General features: G+C 40.1%; 1 protein-coding gene across 1 annotated transcript in view; it reads left to right on the top strand.

Moving 5' to 3' along the window:
• Window positions 1–19,103, top strand: part of myt1la (myelin transcription factor 1-like, a) — a 155,530-nt gene that overhangs the window by 81,608 nt on the left and 54,819 nt on the right. The window contains exons 6-9 of the mRNA XM_041804476.1: window positions 3,515–3,848; window positions 3,882–4,020; window positions 10,518–11,166; window positions 13,880–14,298. Coding sequence (XP_041660410.1) covers window positions 3,515–3,848; window positions 3,882–4,020; window positions 10,518–11,166; window positions 13,880–14,298 — 1,541 coding nt within the window. The remainder of the gene's footprint in view (window positions 1–3,514; window positions 3,849–3,881; window positions 4,021–10,517; window positions 11,167–13,879; window positions 14,299–19,103) is intronic.

The raw sequence follows: 19,103 nt of genomic DNA, 5'->3' as shown, positions 1-19,103 counted from the left end.
GCCCCTGTATAATTGTGCTTGCTGTTTTGGAGCAATTAAAGCAGAATTTTCCCAACAGTTAATGACTATAATGGGATTTGCGTAATTGAGGCCCCGGTTGAATAAGCTTTGGTGTTTTTTTCAGGCTGATTCTCCTCCTCGCTGAGGCTGAGGAGAAATCCTCCTCGGTGTCTGAGCTGATGGAGAACAGCAGAGGGAGCGACGGACGTCTGACCTCAGACCTGAACCCTGAAACCGTCCTCTGGTGGCCCTCCTGACAACATATGACTGTAGTCTTTTTATTTCTGAAGGAGGGCATTTGACTCTGAATAAGAACACAGTCTAAAGACTGAATGAGTCTCAGGTTTTTAAAGACCTGTTTGAACTCTGAACAATCAATAAGAGCTATAGCCCTGCAAAGCCTCCATGTGTATTTGCTTTTAAATATAAAAAAAAAAATGTTGAAAAATCATCAGGAAAAAATCTGTAAACGCTGGAGAGTGCTCTTCACCGCAGTCTGGGTTTCTGAATGTTTATGAATATTTTTCAGATGTAAAATCTTGACTATAAACCCTTTTTATAGCGGGTCTATGCAGCAGAGACACACACTCTCACTATCATTAACATTTAAACACACGTGTGTGTGTGAACCTAAGTATGCTGATGGGAAGAAACATGATGGAAAGACAGCTCAGCTGTTTCATACTTGTGGTAGAGAACAAGTCCTTTTCTTATTAGGGAGGATTTTTACTCTTTTATTCTGTTCTGCTTGTTAGAAATGTCACTAAATTAAAGATCATTATCATTAATCATTAAAAAGCTCAGATTTTTTAAAGTCACGGTTATTGCTGTAGTTTAGAACATTTTAAACACATGGTTAAATTTAAATTATTTATCATTTTAAAAAACAAATATTCAAGTCTATAGATGAATCACATACAGACCAAAGTATCAAAAAGCACCGCAGTAAAAAAACTGAGATTTAAAATGACACACTACTCATCCTCTGCTCTTCACTGGTCAGACTATATTTACTACTGTGGAGGTCTGGGCCAATGATATAAAGAGTATTCATCATTTATTAATTATAATGCAAAATATATGGAAAAAAGGGGAAAATGAAACAATAAATAAATAAATATGAATAATCCATTAAGAACAAATAAAAAAATTAATAAATGTAAATAATAAAATGAATTAATAAATAAATAACTATAAATAATAATTTAAAAAATAAATCAATCAATATAAATAATGAAAATAAATAAATAAATATCAATAACAAATGAAATAAAAAGAAATATAAATGGTAAATAGAAAATAAAATAAATATTAAAAAATAAATAAATAAATAAATATAAATAGTGAACAAAAAATAAATATAAATAAAAAAATTTAAAAAATGAATAAATACAAATAAAAATAAATATATCAATATTAATAATAAATAACAAAAAATATATATAAATAATAAATGAAAAATAAAATTAATGACACATTTTAAAAATGATTAAATAAATATAAATAATAAATAAAAATAAAAAATGAAAATAAATAATGATAAAAAATAATTTAAAAAAATGAATATAGATATAAAAATAAATAAATTACATATAGCTGGTTATCAAAATGACACCAATTCCCTATCCTAACTAGGGCCGAATGATTTGGAAAAATAATCTAATTGTGTTTTTTCACTCAATATTGCCACTGTGATTTAATATGTGGTTATTTCTTAAGTATGTATTTTACAACAAATACAATCAACTAATAATTCTATATTAACACAAACATTATTAGATGAAACTGCTGAACAATTTTAAAAATATATTACTGTGATTATTTTGACTCAAATTGGATACGATTTGTTGTATTAAAGGGAGTGATCATTTTTTTGTCATTCTCATATTTAATAAGAAAAATGTAAAAAAAAATGAAGAAAGTGTTTTTTTAGACTTGAATAACTGCATGATATGCAATACATAACATTTCAAAGTTTTAAACCAGTTTTTGACACAAATTTCAGGTTAAAGAAATATTGCACCGTCTTCGTTTTGAAGGTTGCAGTAGACCTTATTGTGATTTAATCTGCTCTTCCATTAATTTCTCAGCCCTAGTCCTTACACTCAAAAATGACTCAGATCTGGGGCTCAGATGGCCTAGAGCAGTGTTCCTCAACCAAAGAGCCACGCTGTTGAAAAACACCTTCACAAGAGCCACAATCTAAGCAGAGAAAAGTGGCAAAAAAAAAACAACAAGTTAAAGATGGCAAAAATGCTCAAAAAGCAGCAGAAATAAATGAAAAGGCATAAAAATGTGGGGGGAGAAAGTCTGAAAGTAGCAAAAATAGGTGAAAAGTTACAACGAATGAGTCACAGGTGGCAAAAATGGTCCAAAAGTGGCAAAAACTAGGCAAAAAAAGAATGAAAAGTGACTAAAATGGTAAAAAAAAACAGTCAAGTGGGGCAAAAATGGGCAAAAAATAAGTCACAAGTGGTATTTAATGGCGTAAGGAAGTTTAATGGGCAAAAAATGGTGAAAAGAGCAAAAATGCGCAAACAAATAGGACAAAAGGGGTATTTAATGGAAAAAGGGATCTTTAAGGGGAATAATATTTAAGATGAAGACATAAAAGAGCCACATGTGGCTCCAGAGCCACACGCTGAGCATCACTGATCCAGACTGTCAGGTAAATGTGGCCTAAAGTAAGCGTTCAGGGGGATTTCTGACCAGAAATAAGATGGACTGGTGTCTGCAGGTGTTTGTTGTTTTAGCGAGTGCTGCGCCTTATCATCTCATTAATGAAGTCACAGAATAGCAGACCAGTGCCGGTCCTGATCGGTCTAAATGGAAAATCCCGAGTCCAGCCAGTCCGAGATCGAGACAAGACCAAGACATTTAAAATGTGGTCTTGAGACCGGTCTCAAGACCAAGAGCAGTCTCGAGTACTACAGCAGTAGTAAACAGGTCCTTAGCTTTTGGTCTCCAGGCAGGTTGATGCTGTAAGCAGCAGTTCTGATCAAGAATGGGCTGCTGGCTGTTGATCGCTGGATTTCTGTAAACTGTTCAAGCATCAAGCAAGTCCAGGAAATAAGATTTGATCTCTGTTATTTTGGGGTTGCAGGGATTTCTGAAAATGCAAAGACACTGAAAATGCCATAGCACATTTTCCTCACATTATAATCTTCTGGGGGCCGGATGGGAAGCTGTGGGGGGCCTGATGTGGTCCCCGGGCCTCCAGTTGATGATCAGTGCTGTCAGGCCTTACTCTCCTCCATGCAGCTGTGAAAGGCTGAAACACAGGCTGGTTTTCTTGGCTGTACTCCTGCTCTGCAGGATCAAACTGGAGCCTTCTCAGACCAACATGTTCATTCTGCTCTGGCTCTGTTTTTAGAGATATTTGACCCCAGCGTGAGCAGCAGTCAGAGTCAGGAGGAGAAGCTTTCGCCAGGGAAGCAGAGGTAGAAAGATCAAACAGTAAAGAGGAGATCAAATATGGCTGCTGATGCTTTCTGTGCCCTCTGTGTCTCTCCAGCATCTACGGCTGCCCGCTGGCCAAGAAGAGGAAGGCTCTGGAAAAACAGCCGCTGGAGCCGGCTGCCAAAAGGAGGCCCTTCCTCACCTCCTGCCCGGGAGAGGAGGAGGAAGAGGAGGACGACGCCAGAGCTTACGCCGGCTACCAGAACGACGCCATGGAGGTGGGGCTGGAGGGGAAGGAGCAGGGAGAAGTAGTGGAGGAGGACGAGGAGGAAGAGGACGGAGAGAGAGAAGAGGAGGAGGATGGGGATGGGGAGGACGAGTTCTCAGAGGACAACGAGGAGCAGGGAGAGGACGAGGAGGAGGAGGAGGAAGAGGAGGAGGAGATAGAGGTGGGGCGAGCGGATACGACGATCGGAGGAGAGCAGGCGGAGGAGGAAGAGGAGGAGGAGGAGGAAGACGTGGAGGACGGTGATGACGAGGAGGAGCAGGAGGACGACGGAGAAGATGAGGAGCAAGAAGAGGAGGAGGAAGAGGAGGAGGAGGAGCCGAATCGACAGCATGGTGAGCTTACAGATTTATATTTCTCTGTGCATTGGTTTCCCCTTTCACAGCTGAGACTACCTGGACTCTACGTCTGAGACGGGACAGGTGCACAGGTGTGCTGTGGGGGGTCAGGGTGTAAGGGCCCACGGCTGACAGGGGCCCTAAAATATGACGATTTTATTCTCACTATGAGAGACCACTCCCTTCATCAGCAAAGATCTCGTCTGCTTTGGTTTCATTCAGTCAAAGTCTCTGGTAGAAGCAGCGAAAGCCTCTAGACCAGCGTTACTCAACCCTGGTCAACCAAAGAGCCACACTGTTGAAAAACACAAGAGTCACAATCTACGCAGTGAAAAGTGGCAAAAAAAAAAAACAAGTTAAAGATGGCAAAAATGCTCAAAAAGCAGCAAAAATAGATGAAAAGCGGCGAAAATGTAGGGGAGAAAAGTCCAAAAGTAGCAACAATAGGTGAGAAGTTACAACGAATGAGTCACAGGTGGAAAAAATGGTGCAAAAGTGGCAAAAACTAGGCAAAAGAGAGCGAAAAGTGATTAAAATAGGCCAAAAGCAGTCAAGAGTGGCAAAAAAGGGTAAAAAAAAAGGAAACAACTGGTATTTAATGGCATAAGGACGTTTAAATGTGCAAAAAATGGTGAAAGGGGCAAAAATAGGATAGAAATGGCTAAAAAAAAAGTGGCAAAATGGGCAAAAACATAAGAAAACTTGTGATTTTAATGGGAAAACGTAGCTTCAATGGGCGAAAAAGTGCAAACAAATTGTGAAAAAGTGGCAAAAATGGGCAAAAAATAAGTCACAAGGGTTATTTATTGGCATAAGGAAGTTTGAATGGGCAAAAAATGGTGGAAAAAGCAAAAATAGGCTAAAAGTGATAAAAGTGGCTAAAAGAAGCAGCAAAAATGGGCAAAAACATAAGAAAACTAGTGGTTCTAATGGGAAAAGGTAGCTTAAATGGGCGAAAAGTGGCAAAAAAAATTGTGAAAAAGGGCAAAAATGGCATAAAAGTTGCGAAAAAGAAGTGGCAAAAATGGGCAAGGCAAATGGGAAAAGGGTATTTAATGGCAAAAGGAAGCTTAAATGGGTGAAAAGTGGCAAAAAAAAAAGTGAAAAGGGGCAAAAATTGGAAAAAAGCGGCTAAAAGAAGTTTAACAAATGGGCAAGAGACATTGGAAAAAAAGTGGTATTCAATAACAAAAGGTAGCTTAAATGGGTGAAAAGTGGCAAAAAATGGTAAAAAGGGGCAAAAGCGCTTCCCTTTTTCTGGTTTTCTGGGGTAATAATATTTAAAATGAAGACATAAAAGAGCCACACGTTGAGTATCACTGGTCTAAATGTCGAAGGTTAATGATGAGAGATGTTTGTCATAATACCAGAATGATAAACTTTAACACTTTTACAGTCAAACTAAACTGCATTCTCAGCAGCAGACCGTTTAAACTAGGCTTAAGCACAGGTAAGGACTACCTGCAGAGTGGTGTGGTTGGTCAGGTGTGCTGTTAGCATTAGCAGCGCTAGCTCACTGTGTCTGATGTGCTTCGTCTACTGTTTATGGAGATCAGGTCAGACTGACATGTTCACCTGGAGCAGAAATAAGTAGAACAGCCCACAACTGCTGACATGGACAATAGAAATAACAGGATCTGTTGTCTGCTTCATGCAAACACCGGTGTAACGGTTTAACTAGTGACCGTGCTATCTGGTGAGTGGTCCTCAAAAATCAAAAACTTAAAGAGCCCCTTTGTTAAGTTTTTAAAATTAATTTTCAAAGTGTTTATTAGACATAAGTAGCTGGCACTTTGAGCTGAAAGTCACCAGTTAACACGGTCACCAGTTAAACCACAACACCTGCTCTCATTCATCAGTGAAGGCTTTAGAGCAGGGGTGTCAAACTCAATCACAGCAGGGGCCGGATTCTGGATTCACGACTGACCTGAGGGCCTGACAGGGCCTGACAGGGTCACCTTCTTTTTGTTTCAACATTTTATTGATGCTTATGTAGCAAGAGCAAGGTATGAGACTGTTGACAGCACCAAACATTTCTTTTTAAACTGCCCATATCTATCCTAACACCCCCCCCCAAAAAAAAGACTAAATGAAGGGAAAATAAATAAATAAATAAATATATGTGTATATATATATATATATATATATATATATATATATATATATATATATTAAAGGAGAATGATAATGATACTAAAATAAAATAGAAAAATATTTGGTTTATGTCACCTTAACATCAGAAATGAAGGTTACAGATATACAAGGACCGAGGTAGAAAGGAAAACTGACAAACCAAAAGTCAAAATCATGAGTTTAGAAGCTTCAGATAGGAAAAAAAAATTGTAATCATGAAATTAAAAGTCAAAAAATATGATTTAAATTTTTAGATTGTGGGATTTTGGGAAACTATGGGATTATGAAGTCAAAATTTGGAGTTAGAAATATTGTATTTATTATTTATTTTCTTATTTGATTGGGACAGTGCACATCAATCAACATTTTCGCAATATGAGGTAAAATACAAAATAACTGGTTAAAAAGGTCATAATATCACTTGAAAATTAGAATTATGAATTTAAAGCTCAAAATATTATATAAGAAGTCAAAATTATGAGTTGAAATGCTCAAAGTATGAAATTAAAAGTCAAAATTCAAGTTGGAGTCCTGACTGTGAGATGCTAAATTGAAAATCTGAAATTAAAACACAGATTAATTTCTTTTCCCACATTCCTGACTTCTTATCTAAATATTTTTTCTCCTTTTTCAGATTTTCTGACATAACAAGGAAATCTTAAATCATCAGGATAAGTTGACATTTCTATACCTGAGGAAATCTGCAGACCTCATACTGATGGGACAGTTAGAACAGAAATATCAGATCATCTTGGGGGCCAGATTTAACTGTTCCGCGGCCGGATTCGGCCCCCGGGCCTTGAGTTTGACTCCCCTGGTTTAGAATGAGGATCATTTTCCCTCTGAAAAGTTTCTGATAAATACTTTTCTTTCTTAAGCACTCACATTTTATTCATGTAAAATTTATCCATCATCTTCCTCTTATCTGGGGGCGGGGTCACGGTGGTAGCAGGTTCAGCAGGTCAACCTAGACATCTCTGACCCCAGCGACTACGGAGCGACTAGGGATGGACGATTTTGACAATAATCTAATTGTGATTTTTTTCCCCAGTATTGTGATTTGATATTTCTTTTATTCCTAAACAGCAGCTGAACCATTCTTTAAAAGTGTCTAATTCTGATGATTTTGACTCCTATTGCAAATTTCATATGAATTCTTGCATTGAAGGGTTTTTGTCATTCTTATAGAGAAGGTAGGATTTTGTTTTTATTTGAAAAAAGGCACCTGAATGATTGCATGATGTGCCACGCATAACATCTGTGCTGCAAAAAAAAGTTTGAAAATGCTTTTCTGACACAAATTTCAGGTCAAAGAAAGATCGCACCCTTTGAAAATTGCAGCAGCTCCTATTGCAGTGTAATCTGATTTTGGATTAATTGTCCAGCCCTACCAGTGACACTTTCCAACTCCTCCTGGGGAATCCCAAACCAGACAGGATGTATAATCCTATCAGCGCATCCTGGGTCCTCTCCGAGGTCTCCTCCTGCTAGGCGTGCCTGAAAGACCTCCAAATGGAGGCGACCAGGAGGCATCCTGATCAGATGCCTGAACCAACTTTCAGTGCAACGGAGCGACCCTACTCCCGGTTTCCCCCAAATGTCTGAACTCCTCACTTTATCTCCAAGGTTCTCATTCTTTCAGTCATTAGAGTTCTTGACCACAGGTGAGGGTTGGCGGGTAGATCAACCGGTAAATGGCGAGCTTTGCACTCCAGCTCTGCTCCCTCTCCCTCCGACTGCTGAGGCTGCACCAATCCGCCTGTCAATCTGGCACTCCTTACCCTCACTCATAAACAAGACCCTAAGATACCTGAACTCCCTCACCTGAGGCAGAGGCTCGCAATCCACCATTGTCCAGCAGAGGACCACGGTCTCTGACTCGGAGGTGCTGACCCTCATCTCGACTGCTTCAGCTGAGGGAGCGAGCAGAACCACATCATCTGCAAACAGCAGAGGCGGAGCTCAATGGTCCCTGAACTGGAAAACCGTTAAATTATTTAGCTATTTAAGCACAAAGTAATGAAGGTCGTTGCAAACTAAGTCAGTTTTTCTGTCTGAAATGTTCACATGTAAAACATTAACTGGATATCATGTCATTCCAAACTTTAATTTTATCTTATTTTAGTCACGTTTTTACGTTTTATCTCATCAGTCCAAGTCATTTAGATGGCGACTGATGATTCAGATCAGTGTCTGCTGCTTCCTTCTCTTTCACTTGTTCTCTCTCCGTCCTCTATAGCAGCGGTTTTCAAAGTGTGAGGCGGGCCTCCCCTGGGGGGCACCACAGAACTTCAGGGGAGGCGCGGAACCATAAACTAAGAAAAAAAATAGTGATTTTCTTTGCTAACTGCTGCTGCATGGAGCTAAATGAATAGACTGATAGTAACTTTAAGGCAGTGATACTCATCGTGTGATTATTAGTGGCTCTTTGATGTCTTCATTTTAAATATTATTCCCCCAGAAAACCTTAAAAAAGGGAAACTTTTTGATCCTTTATACCTTTTATTGACACTTTTCGCCCATTTAAGCATCCTTTTGTCATTACATACCACTTTGTTTCCTACTTTTTGCACATTTTTGCCACTTCTATTTGACACTTTTTTTCCCAATTTTTGCCATTTTTCAGTTTTTTTTGGCCATTTTTCACCCATTTATCATTCTTTTGTTGTTAAATACCACTTTTTTCCTACTTTCTGCCCATTTTTCCACTCTTGACTGCTTTTTTTTAAATCAATTTTTACTCAATTTTTCTGCCTTTTTTGCCACCTGTTACTCATTTTTTTGTCATTTCTCATCCATCTTTTTTCACTTTTTACCCCAATTTTTGCCCATTTTCACCCATTTTTTGCTGCTTTTTGACCATTTTTGCCATCTTTAACTTATTTTTATCACTACTTTCAGCTGTTTTTGCTTCACCTCTTAGATTGTGGCTCTTGCAGAGGTGTTTTTCAACAGTTTGGCTCTTTGGTTGAGTCAGAGCAGAATAATCAGGTAGTATTGGCAATAAATTCATGACTGAAACCAAATAACTGATGACCTGGTAAAGACGGATGTTTAAGAACATTTGCAGACCAAAATATCAAAGATATAAAAATGTTAAAAATATTTAAAATTAGACATAAATGTTTGAAAATATGGTTGCTTTTTTTTAAAAATCTGAATCTTTATGTGGGTGTGGGTCCACCCAATGAATAATTTTCTCTTAGGGGAGGCTCACTCTCACACACTTTGACCACCCCTGCTCTATTGCATTGAAACCTCACATTTAACACGTACATGATGTGGATATCAACCATGGAACATGGAAGATAGTGTGACAAAGTCTCAAAGGCAGAGACTGAATTAAAAAAGCCTCACACAGCGCTGTGACCCCTGACCTTGTGCCATATGAAGCTCTCTGTCAGCATGGAGTGTTTCTGAATAATCAGATCAAATCAATTTAAAGGCATTGGACTTGGTCTTTCTGGTTTGGACACTCCTCTATGTACTGAAAGTGTTTTTACAGGATCAGAGTTTAAATTCCTGCTTTATAAGTCGAGTCGGTTCAGTGATGATGCTGTAGAATGACTCATTCAGACCCTGTTTTGGGTCATTTTGGGGGACACTCTTGGTTTGCAGGGCCTGCACTAAGTCTGGAGGACTGAAGGATGCTGAGCAGGATCTCTGGTAGACCAGATGCTCTGCACTCTCTCCCCAACAAAATTTCCCTCGATCGCCCCTCCTCAACAGCACCCGTGTCCTCAATCGCTTCTGACAGCGCCTCACGAATAATCGGTAGAAGAGCTCTGCTGAGTTATTAACTCCCCCCTCCCTCCTCCTCCTCCTCCTCCTCCTCGTCTCGACGGACGTGTCACATGCGCTCCGCCTCGGCTGCTCCTCCTGAGAATATTTATGGCTCCTGAATCGGAGCACCTCGCACGCCTCCCTCCTTCAGTTCCTGCGCTCTCATTCGTCGTCTCTGTCCCCAAAATCAAGCGCCGGGCTGCATGCAGCTCTGCCGGGCTGGGCTGGGCTCTGGGTTGTGTGTTTTTGTGAGTAAACAGAGGATCATAATTGGGAGGGATGTGTCTGATGTATTCAGAGATATAAGAAGGAGAATCTGGACTCATCAGCATTACTCAGTATATCTGAGGCTGCAAGAGCTTCATTTCCTTTTCATCTGCAGGACTTTATTCTACAAATGAACAGATGGTTTATTATCTACAAAATGTACCCATTTCCTCCTATTTTTGACCAATTTCCTGCTGTTTATGTTGTTGATATTCCAGCGTGGAAGTATGCTGATTGTTCCTGGCTGTGATGGGAGATGGGCTCTGAGATTTTCTGTGAATCCTGAGGGATTTGTTTGTGTCTCCTCTCAGTAGAGAACCACTACAAACCCAGTGGACAATCAAAGCTCCTTCCCATCCAGAAGGACGACAACAACAACAACAGCTGCACCATCGGAGCCGGAAACGCCACCGGAGAGGAGTACGAGAACTACGACGAGCTGGTCGCCAAGTCGCTCCTCAACCTGGGAAAGATCGCAGAAGACGCCGCTTACCAGGCCATGACGGAGTCAGAGATGAACAGCAACTCTTCTAACAGCGCGGGAGAAGACGACGACGACGACGATGACGACGGCAGCGACCAGGGCGACAGGAAGGGTGAGCTGAGCGTGGATCTGGACAGCGATGTGGTCAGGGAGACGGTAGATTCCCTGAAGCTCCTGGCGCAGGGTCACGGCGCCATGCTGCCTGAGGATGGCTACCCAGAAGGCACCATGGTGGACGATGGCAGCCACGCTAACGGGAGGATCAGGGTTCAGGCGGACGAGAGCGAGGAGGAGGTGTGTCTCAGCAGCCTGGAGTGTCTGAGGAATCAGTGCTTCGATTTGGCACGTAAACTGAGCGAAACACAGACGTCTGATCGGCCCTCCCAGCACGCCCAGCACGCCCAGCACACCCAGCACGCCCTCCACCACCACCTCCAAAACCCAACAGAGCAGCAGCTGGTACATCACCTGAGCAGGTAGAAGCATTTAATCTGTTATTCCTATCCTTAAACATTTTTGTCTACGGGGTCTGGGGTTCTTGGGGGGAGGGCCGGAGTACTGCTCATGATGATGACATGAGCAAGTGGTGAAGAAGGGTTGAAGTGGCACTAAGAATACATTAAAGGTGGCAATAATGGCCAAAACTGGGTGAGAGGTGGCAAAAAATGGGTAAAATGTATGTATGGCATGGCAAAAACTGAGAGAAAAGGGGCCAAAAATGTGGTAGAAAATGAGTGAAAGTGACTAAAATGAGCTAAAACAAAAAAAGGTGGGAATTAATTGGCAAAAAACAGCAAAGAGGGGCAAAAAATGGGAAAAAGTGGCATCGAAAGGCATCTTAAATGGGCAGAAAAGGCAATAAGTAGAATAGAAGAGGTAAAACCTGGTGAAAAAGGCAAAAATGGGATAAAAGTTGCAAGAAGACGTGGCAAAGAAGCGGCAAAAGTGGGCTTAAAGGAGTAAAAATTGATTAAAAGTGGCACAAAACTGAAAAAAGAGCAAAAAATTGCAAATAATGGCAATGGAAATATACAGACAAAAAAATAAGGGTGACAGCCCTTGTGCCCTCCTCGACCATTTTTGGCCATTTTTTCGCGACTTTTTAAAAAAAATTTGTGATCATTTTGTCAATTTTACAGCTTGTGGCATGAATTTTTACAGGAACTTTTCTTTCTAGTTAAATTTTTGAAATCCAGCATGTTTTACTCTTAAATGTCATTCAGACTCTCTCGGTGAATTTTCTACCCTCTGGACACCTTCCAGGCAAAAATGTACACGTACAAAAAAACTGCTATTAAATCAACATACATCAACATTTTTTCTGTTTTTGTTTTTCATGAATCTCTTTAACAACTTCAGAGCTACTCAAATCTACCAAATATTCAGTCATTCTCAGAATTTTAACCCTTTAATGCCAGTTTGATTATTTGAAATATTTTATTTTTTACTACACACAAAAAGTGGATTATTTTCCATATAATAGTTTAAAGATGGGGCTTTGGGGTGATGAGAGTCTTGGATGGGTCAAAGATTAGCAACTAAACTGATGTGATTGCATTAATATTTTTACGTAATGTCAGAAATACCCTCTGGACACCTTCGAGGCTAAAATGCCCCCATTGACTTCCATTAAAACCAGGTTTTTTAATCTCACTGTCATTGCAGTATAAAATCATGCATTCTTTCATGTCAGCATTTCAATGTGAAGAATTCGAATGAAATTTGACATTTTTACTGTATTCCACCAGATTCAACCATTTACTCATTGTAGGACCATGCACCACATTCTGGTATTTTTGCCCGTTATATTATGGAGAGTTTTTATGTTTGTGAGTATGGGTGTGTGTGTGTTTGTCTGTGTGTGTGAGAGAGAGAGAGTGTGTGTGAATCTGTAAGCATGCACTGATCATTTCAGGGGTGAAAAAAGGGGCATCTTTAAAGGGTGTGTTTCATGTGGCCTGGCCTCCCGCCTTTGCTGTACTCAAAACTAAAACAGTTGTTGGTGAGTATCTGCACCGGGCTGCTTCCCTAACGGTAAATGGAGATGAGCCATGGGATGTAGACCAGACCTGCTCCTTCTAAGCTGTCCACTCACTGTAAGAATGAGCAGGATCCTTAGACCTTGTCCACACAGAGACCAAAACGATTTCAGTTTCGTTTTATAAAGGTTTCAGGGGATGTCTGTGTAAGCACGGAAAACGACTGAAAACGCTGTGAGATATATACCAAGCCTGTAAGTGGCGTTGTAACGTTGCCATGGAAATGAACAAAAAATGAGAGAAGAAGATTATGAAGCATGTAAATAAAGACTTAGTTGGAAGGGAAAGCTGCAGCTCTCATCAATGTAGACCATCAGTGGAGTGCCAAGCCCAAGCTCAAAAGTCGTTCTAAAAGTTTCAAAAAAGGCAGAACATCTCACAATCTAAGTTATGGATGCCCCCTTCCTCACCCCTGAAATGATCAGTGCATGCTTACAGATTCAAACACACACTCTCACACACACACCCACACACACACCCATACTCATACTCTTGAAAATTATTGAATGTTTGGTAGTTTTGAGCAGGTCTGAAGTTGTTTAAGAGATTTATGAAAAAAAAAATGAAAAAAAAATATTGATGTATGCTGATTTAATGGCAATTTTTCTGTACGTGTACATTTTTGCCTCAAAGGTGTCCAAAGGGTAGTAAATTTGAGGAGGGCAGAAGGGTTAAAGCCAACTGTAACAAGCTGATTAGTATGAATCGCAGTGTATAATTTCTGAGGTCAAAGTTTCCTTTTTTAGGGTTTTCTGGGGGAATAATATGAAATATTTAGATAATAAACAGCCACACGTTGAGTATCACTGCTTTAAACTTAGGAGAGACTAGTCGGCCATTATTTTCTTAGTCATATCTTTGATACCAGTAGAGGTGGGGTGGATCAGATGTGTGTGCCAGAGGGCCAGGAATGGATTTAATAGAACTAAGTAAGTTTTATTGTGTGTGAGAAATCTGCTCACACAGTTTCAGACGATAGTCCAGACTGTTGAAGAGCAGATTCTTCCATCCCTCTGTGCTGGAGTACAGGCCTTTATTCACAATAAACAACAATGTCTGTGGTCTCAATAAAGATTTGGGTCCTTTAAAAACAGGACCGTCATGAATGTGCCGGTCACAGTGGTCATTTCTTGTCCTTCTCACCTGCCAGGTACGACAGCTGTCATCAGGATGCCCAGGGAGAGCCCAGGTCTCTGGAGCGCAGCTACTCAGACATGGCTAACCTTATGAAGCTGGAGGAGCAGCTGAGCCCGGCGTCCAGAGGTTATCCGACCAGCTGCAGCCAGGAGGGCGACGAGGACACCACGTCTGTGGCGTCCGATCGCTCAGACGAGACCTTCGACATGGCTAAAGGAAACCTGTCGCTGCTGGAGAAGGCCATCGCCCTGGAATCGGAGAGGGCCAAGGTCATGAGGGACCGCATGGCCTCAGAGCACACGTTTCCTCGCCGGGATCATCATCATCACCATCGCAGCCATGGCGAGCACAGCCCGAGGCTGAGCAGCGCCGCCGAGGAGCGCAAGTCCAGGATGCACCACGACGGGTTAAAGAGGGCGTACTACCCTAAAGGTAGGCAGCTAAAACCCACACACTGACCCACGCCGTGTCAGTATTGATCTGTGTGCAGCTAAGTTGTAAGACTATAGAGCTGCTGTGTGGACTCTTCTGGAAAAGTCTGCTGAAAAATAACACCTATGAGCTACATTTATAGAAGAGAAGGTCAGCAACGCTGCTCCATTTGGAGAAAAACATCTAAATAAGTACTGAGCATCCACTATTTTATCATCCATGTGCTTTAACATTCAGATAATTCACATTAGAAGGACAGACTGGGAGGGAATTCTATGTCAGGACTGTTTTTATTAGTGTCTGGACTTCCACAGGCAGATTTAGTCCTTTCATTCAGGCTGCAGCTTTACATCCATCATGTTCACAGCGCATGATCCAAATGCATCCGTGATAGGGCTGTCAGCGTGTGTGCATTCATCCTGATACAGTTCAGGTCTAAAATGAACACAAACAGGTTTTAAAATGCATTAATAGTGTTTTAACTGTTGTTTTAGCTAAGCTGCCATAACGGGCCAGCAGCTACTCCCAATGCTACTCACTGGAGTGTCCTCTTGCTCTCACAGTGATGGAAAACAAGTCCAGCACTGCTCCTTAGAGTCCTGACAGACAGCTCAGCATGAGTGAAGAGTGATCTAAAGTGATGGTCATGCCTGCAGTGGAAGGGGAATTCTCTGCAGTTTTTTATTTTAAATAGATTCAGTGCTGCAGGACAGAACCCAGGCTGCATGCTCCACAGAGGCTGTAGTCCAGCGGGGGGATGGCTCTGTTCAAATCTGGCCAGTGGCTCCTTTCCTGCATGTCATTCCCCACTCTCTCTTACTACAGGTTTTTCCACTGTCTTTTATCCATTCCTGAAAAATCAGACCTAAATCAAGGACATCTGGCACTGAGGGGGAGGGAGCAAGTTCTTTTAAACCCTCTGTGGTCAGTTTTACAGAGCATGATGTAGAAACGCTCATGTTTACTTGCTTCTCCATCTCTGGCATCCATCTAGCTAAATGCTTCTCCATCTGTGGAGGCGGGGTTTGTTGTGCTTCCTGTCTGATTGGCTACAGTTCCACTTAATCCTGCTCACGCCTGCTCCACTGTCCTCGGGATTTCTGATCATAAATACTGAACATGTCTAATATCCCTCGCCTGATTGGCTCCTGTTGTCTTCAGAGAGGGAAAGGTCACTCTTAAAACACTCCTCACCACGCGATAATCTTTAGAACCATCGGATAATCTGTATGAAGGACCAAACCTGTCAAAATAATAAATAAATAAATAAATAAAAGGAAAAATAAAAATAAAAGTTCAAAAAAGAAAATTAAAAAATTAAATACAAAAATAAATATAAATGGAAATGAATGCAAAAATAAACAAGAAGATTCAAAAATTAAATATAAATAAATAAATAAAAGTGGAAATAAATACAAAAATTAATATATAAATAGAATTAAATATCAATCAATAAATAAAAGTGCTCTGCTGTCACATTTTTTATTTCATACTGCAGACACTGTCAGCATGAAATGCAGCAGGAAATGTTGTTCAAATAAGGGGGCAGTCCTGTGTGGTGGGTTAAACTGTTCGCCTATTGGTTGCTCGACATGTAAGTGCAGAGATCGACATGTCATGGAAACACAGAAGTCTGTGAGGAACGGCGAAAACAGGAAAACAACGGACTATCTGCTTAAATCGGAAATATCTGGACTGGACGGAGATCCAAACTGTTTCCTAGTCTGTGGATATTGATATCTGGTTACAAATCTGTTTATTTCATTATTGTTATTTTATTTTATTTATACATTAATTTTTGTATTTATTTCCACTTTTATTTATTCATTTATATTTAATTTTTAAATTGTATTTTTTAGTGTTGTATTTATTTCCACTTTTACTTATTTATTAATATTTAATTTTTGAATTGTATTTTTTATTTTTGTATTTATTTCCATTTATATTTATCTTTCGTAATTAATTTTTGAATTTTCTTTTTTCTTTTTCTTTTTCTTTTTCTTTTTGTTTGTTTATTTATTTATTTATTTTTGATTTTGATTTTGATTTAGGTCCTCCATAAATCTGACCCATAATCAAAACATTTTTCTTGTAGTGTCTTTAGCACAATCTTCTAAAAAAATGTGACTGCTGTCAGAGGTGGTTTGAGTCATTTTGTACATGCAGTCCTGCATATTTCTTTATGTTCAGCAGTGTTAAAGAGCGCATTTGACAGAAAAATTCCTATGAAGCTGTGTCGTAGCTGCAGGTCATGGTTTTAGGATGTACTGGTGTCAAAGTGCAGCACTCATCTAGATCCTAAATGTAAAAGTCAACATCATAAAATACCTTAATTCATTTATCAGTCAGGATCAGACGCAAAGGTTTGAAAGCACCGTTTAGTGATTATAAAGAGCTGCTTGTCTTTAATTTTGTAGTGAAATTTCTAAACAGTAATAACAAGAATAAATCCTCCCAAATAAGATGATAAATACAAGAAAAGGATTTGTTCTCCACCCAAAATATAAAATATTTGAGCTGTATCTTCAAATTTGTCATTCGATCATGTTTCTTTCACTGATTTCTGCCAACTTCACATCACCTCTTTGCCTCACTTTTGACCTGAATCAGCTTTAACTCCTTGACCATGACCCCAGGTCAGCAGGGAGGACGTTATCCTGTTTTCCTGACTTATTCTAACCCTGAACACTGCAGCAGCCGGAGGCAGTGAAAACACACAACTTCAACTTTAAACTTTCTCTCTCTCTCTGCTTCAAACATGTTTCTGCACACTGTTGGGCTGAATGAGTTTTCTGACATTTAGGCTCTTTAAATGTATTGAAATCACGGCGTGTTATTTCAGAGACGGTGTGCGTGTCTGCTGCCAAGATAATGGCCGCTCATTTTCTGCTTTCAGGACCAACACCGTCTTTATTTTTCTGCAGGAGCACGGTTCTTCTCTGACAGCAGCTTATGTTGTTAAAATAGGCCGGTGTGGGAACATCAGACGGCCGGCTTGTCAGGCATGAGTAATGGCAATCTGCACGGCCCGTTAGGAGAGCAAATCTATCTGTGGGACGCTTTCTGCGGCCTACTTCTCCCAGTCCACTCAAAAACAACCCCAACGCTGCTGAGAGGGAGGCATCAGACACACAGCATGCTCACATGGCCTTCATTAGTGCAGAGGATGCTTTTATAAGTCCACAGGAAGTTTTATTAGTCAACAGGAAGCCTTACATTATAATCAGGACATTTCAGGGCTAAAATCTGAGTGGAGCTTATTCTCTGACCAGCCAACCTTGACCTCATATTTAGACTCACTCATTTCACTTTATTTATCCATGATAATCTCACAAAATATGGACTTCATGGACTACTGAAGCTGGTCTGGTCTACAGAGGACTTCCTGTTGGCATCACCAGCTGTCCCATCCTTTTGAGCTTTAATTTTAAAGCCCCGCCCCCAGTCATTTATCAGCCTCAGGTGCAGCACGTATCATTTTCAATTTGGAGTAAACTAAAGATTCTCATGCAGGGTTCATCAAGTCCATCTGCACCAGGGCCAGATTTAGACACGACACAAACTCTGGGGGCCGGACTTTCAAATGCACAAAAATTACACAAATATTTTGGTTGAAATATTAATTTAGTAGTATTTGAGATTTGAGATTTGAGTGATTTAGTACCAGCATTAACTCATTTTTGACACTTACCTCTTTAACACAGTTTTTTTTAACCATTTTGAACCACTTTTCCTCCACGTTTTATCCCCTTTGTACCACTCTTTTATCCATTTTTCACACTTTTCTTTTCTTTTTGCCATGTTTTATCCCCTTTTCATGACATTTTTTCACAAATTTTTGCAACTTTAAAAGCAGTTTTTTCCACTTTGAACCAATTTTTGATACTTTTTGCCTCTTTAACCCAATCTTTGCCATTCTTTAACCCATTTAAACCACTTTCATGCACATTTTACCCCCTTTGTCCCCTTTTTATCCATTTCTTGCTACTTTTTCCCCCTTTTCATCAATTTTTTAGCACTATTTTTGTCATTTGTAACAGGTTTTTGATACTTTTTCCCCTTTTTTGCTCTTTTACCAATTTTCGCCACATTTTAACATCTTTTCGCCACTTTTTCTGCCAATTTTGTCCCTTTTTGCCACTCCACACCCCATTTTGCCACTTATTGCCCATTCTTGCTACTCTCTAACCCCTTTTCCCACTTTATCTGCTCATTTTTGCTGAGCTTCTACCAAGCTTAACCCTTTTTTAAAATATCTACTAATTATGACAGTAGTGTGTACTCCTGTGACAGTAGTATGACAGTAGACAGTAGACAGTGTAAGTGTGAAGTCATTCTAAAACTATTTCAGTGTTAATTGTTTATGGGGTGAATTTAACAGCTGCAGACATTTAAAGCCAAAGGATAATCTTAAAACCACAACATCTTCTTTTCCTCCTTTTCTGAATTCAGTGATCTTTCAGGGGCCAAACAGGAAGCTTTGGGGGGCCTGATATGACCACCGGGCCACCCGTTTACGACCAGTTTGCTCATGCCTTCCAAAGGCAAATCCCTAAACCCAGTTACAACCATGCATGCTAGCTCTCATGGCCCAACCTGCCAACATAGACACATTCCTTGACCTACAGAGCCTATAAAATAGTTTTCACCACTTCTAGAGTTCACCAGAAGGACTGTGGGAGACTCCATGGTCAAGAGGAAGAAAGTTCTTTGGTCTGATGAGACCAGAATGGAGCTTTGAGACCATCAGACAAGACGCCAAACACTGATATCACCACACACACACCATCCCCGCTGTGGAGCAC

This window comes from Cheilinus undulatus, linkage group 14, assembly GCF_018320785.1.
Source record: "Cheilinus undulatus linkage group 14, ASM1832078v1, whole genome shotgun sequence".
Classification (NCBI taxonomy): Eukaryota; Metazoa; Chordata; class Actinopteri; order Labriformes; family Labridae; genus Cheilinus; species Cheilinus undulatus.
The sequence above is the reverse complement of the archived record's forward strand: the minus strand, read 5'-3'. Positions and strand labels throughout refer to the sequence as shown.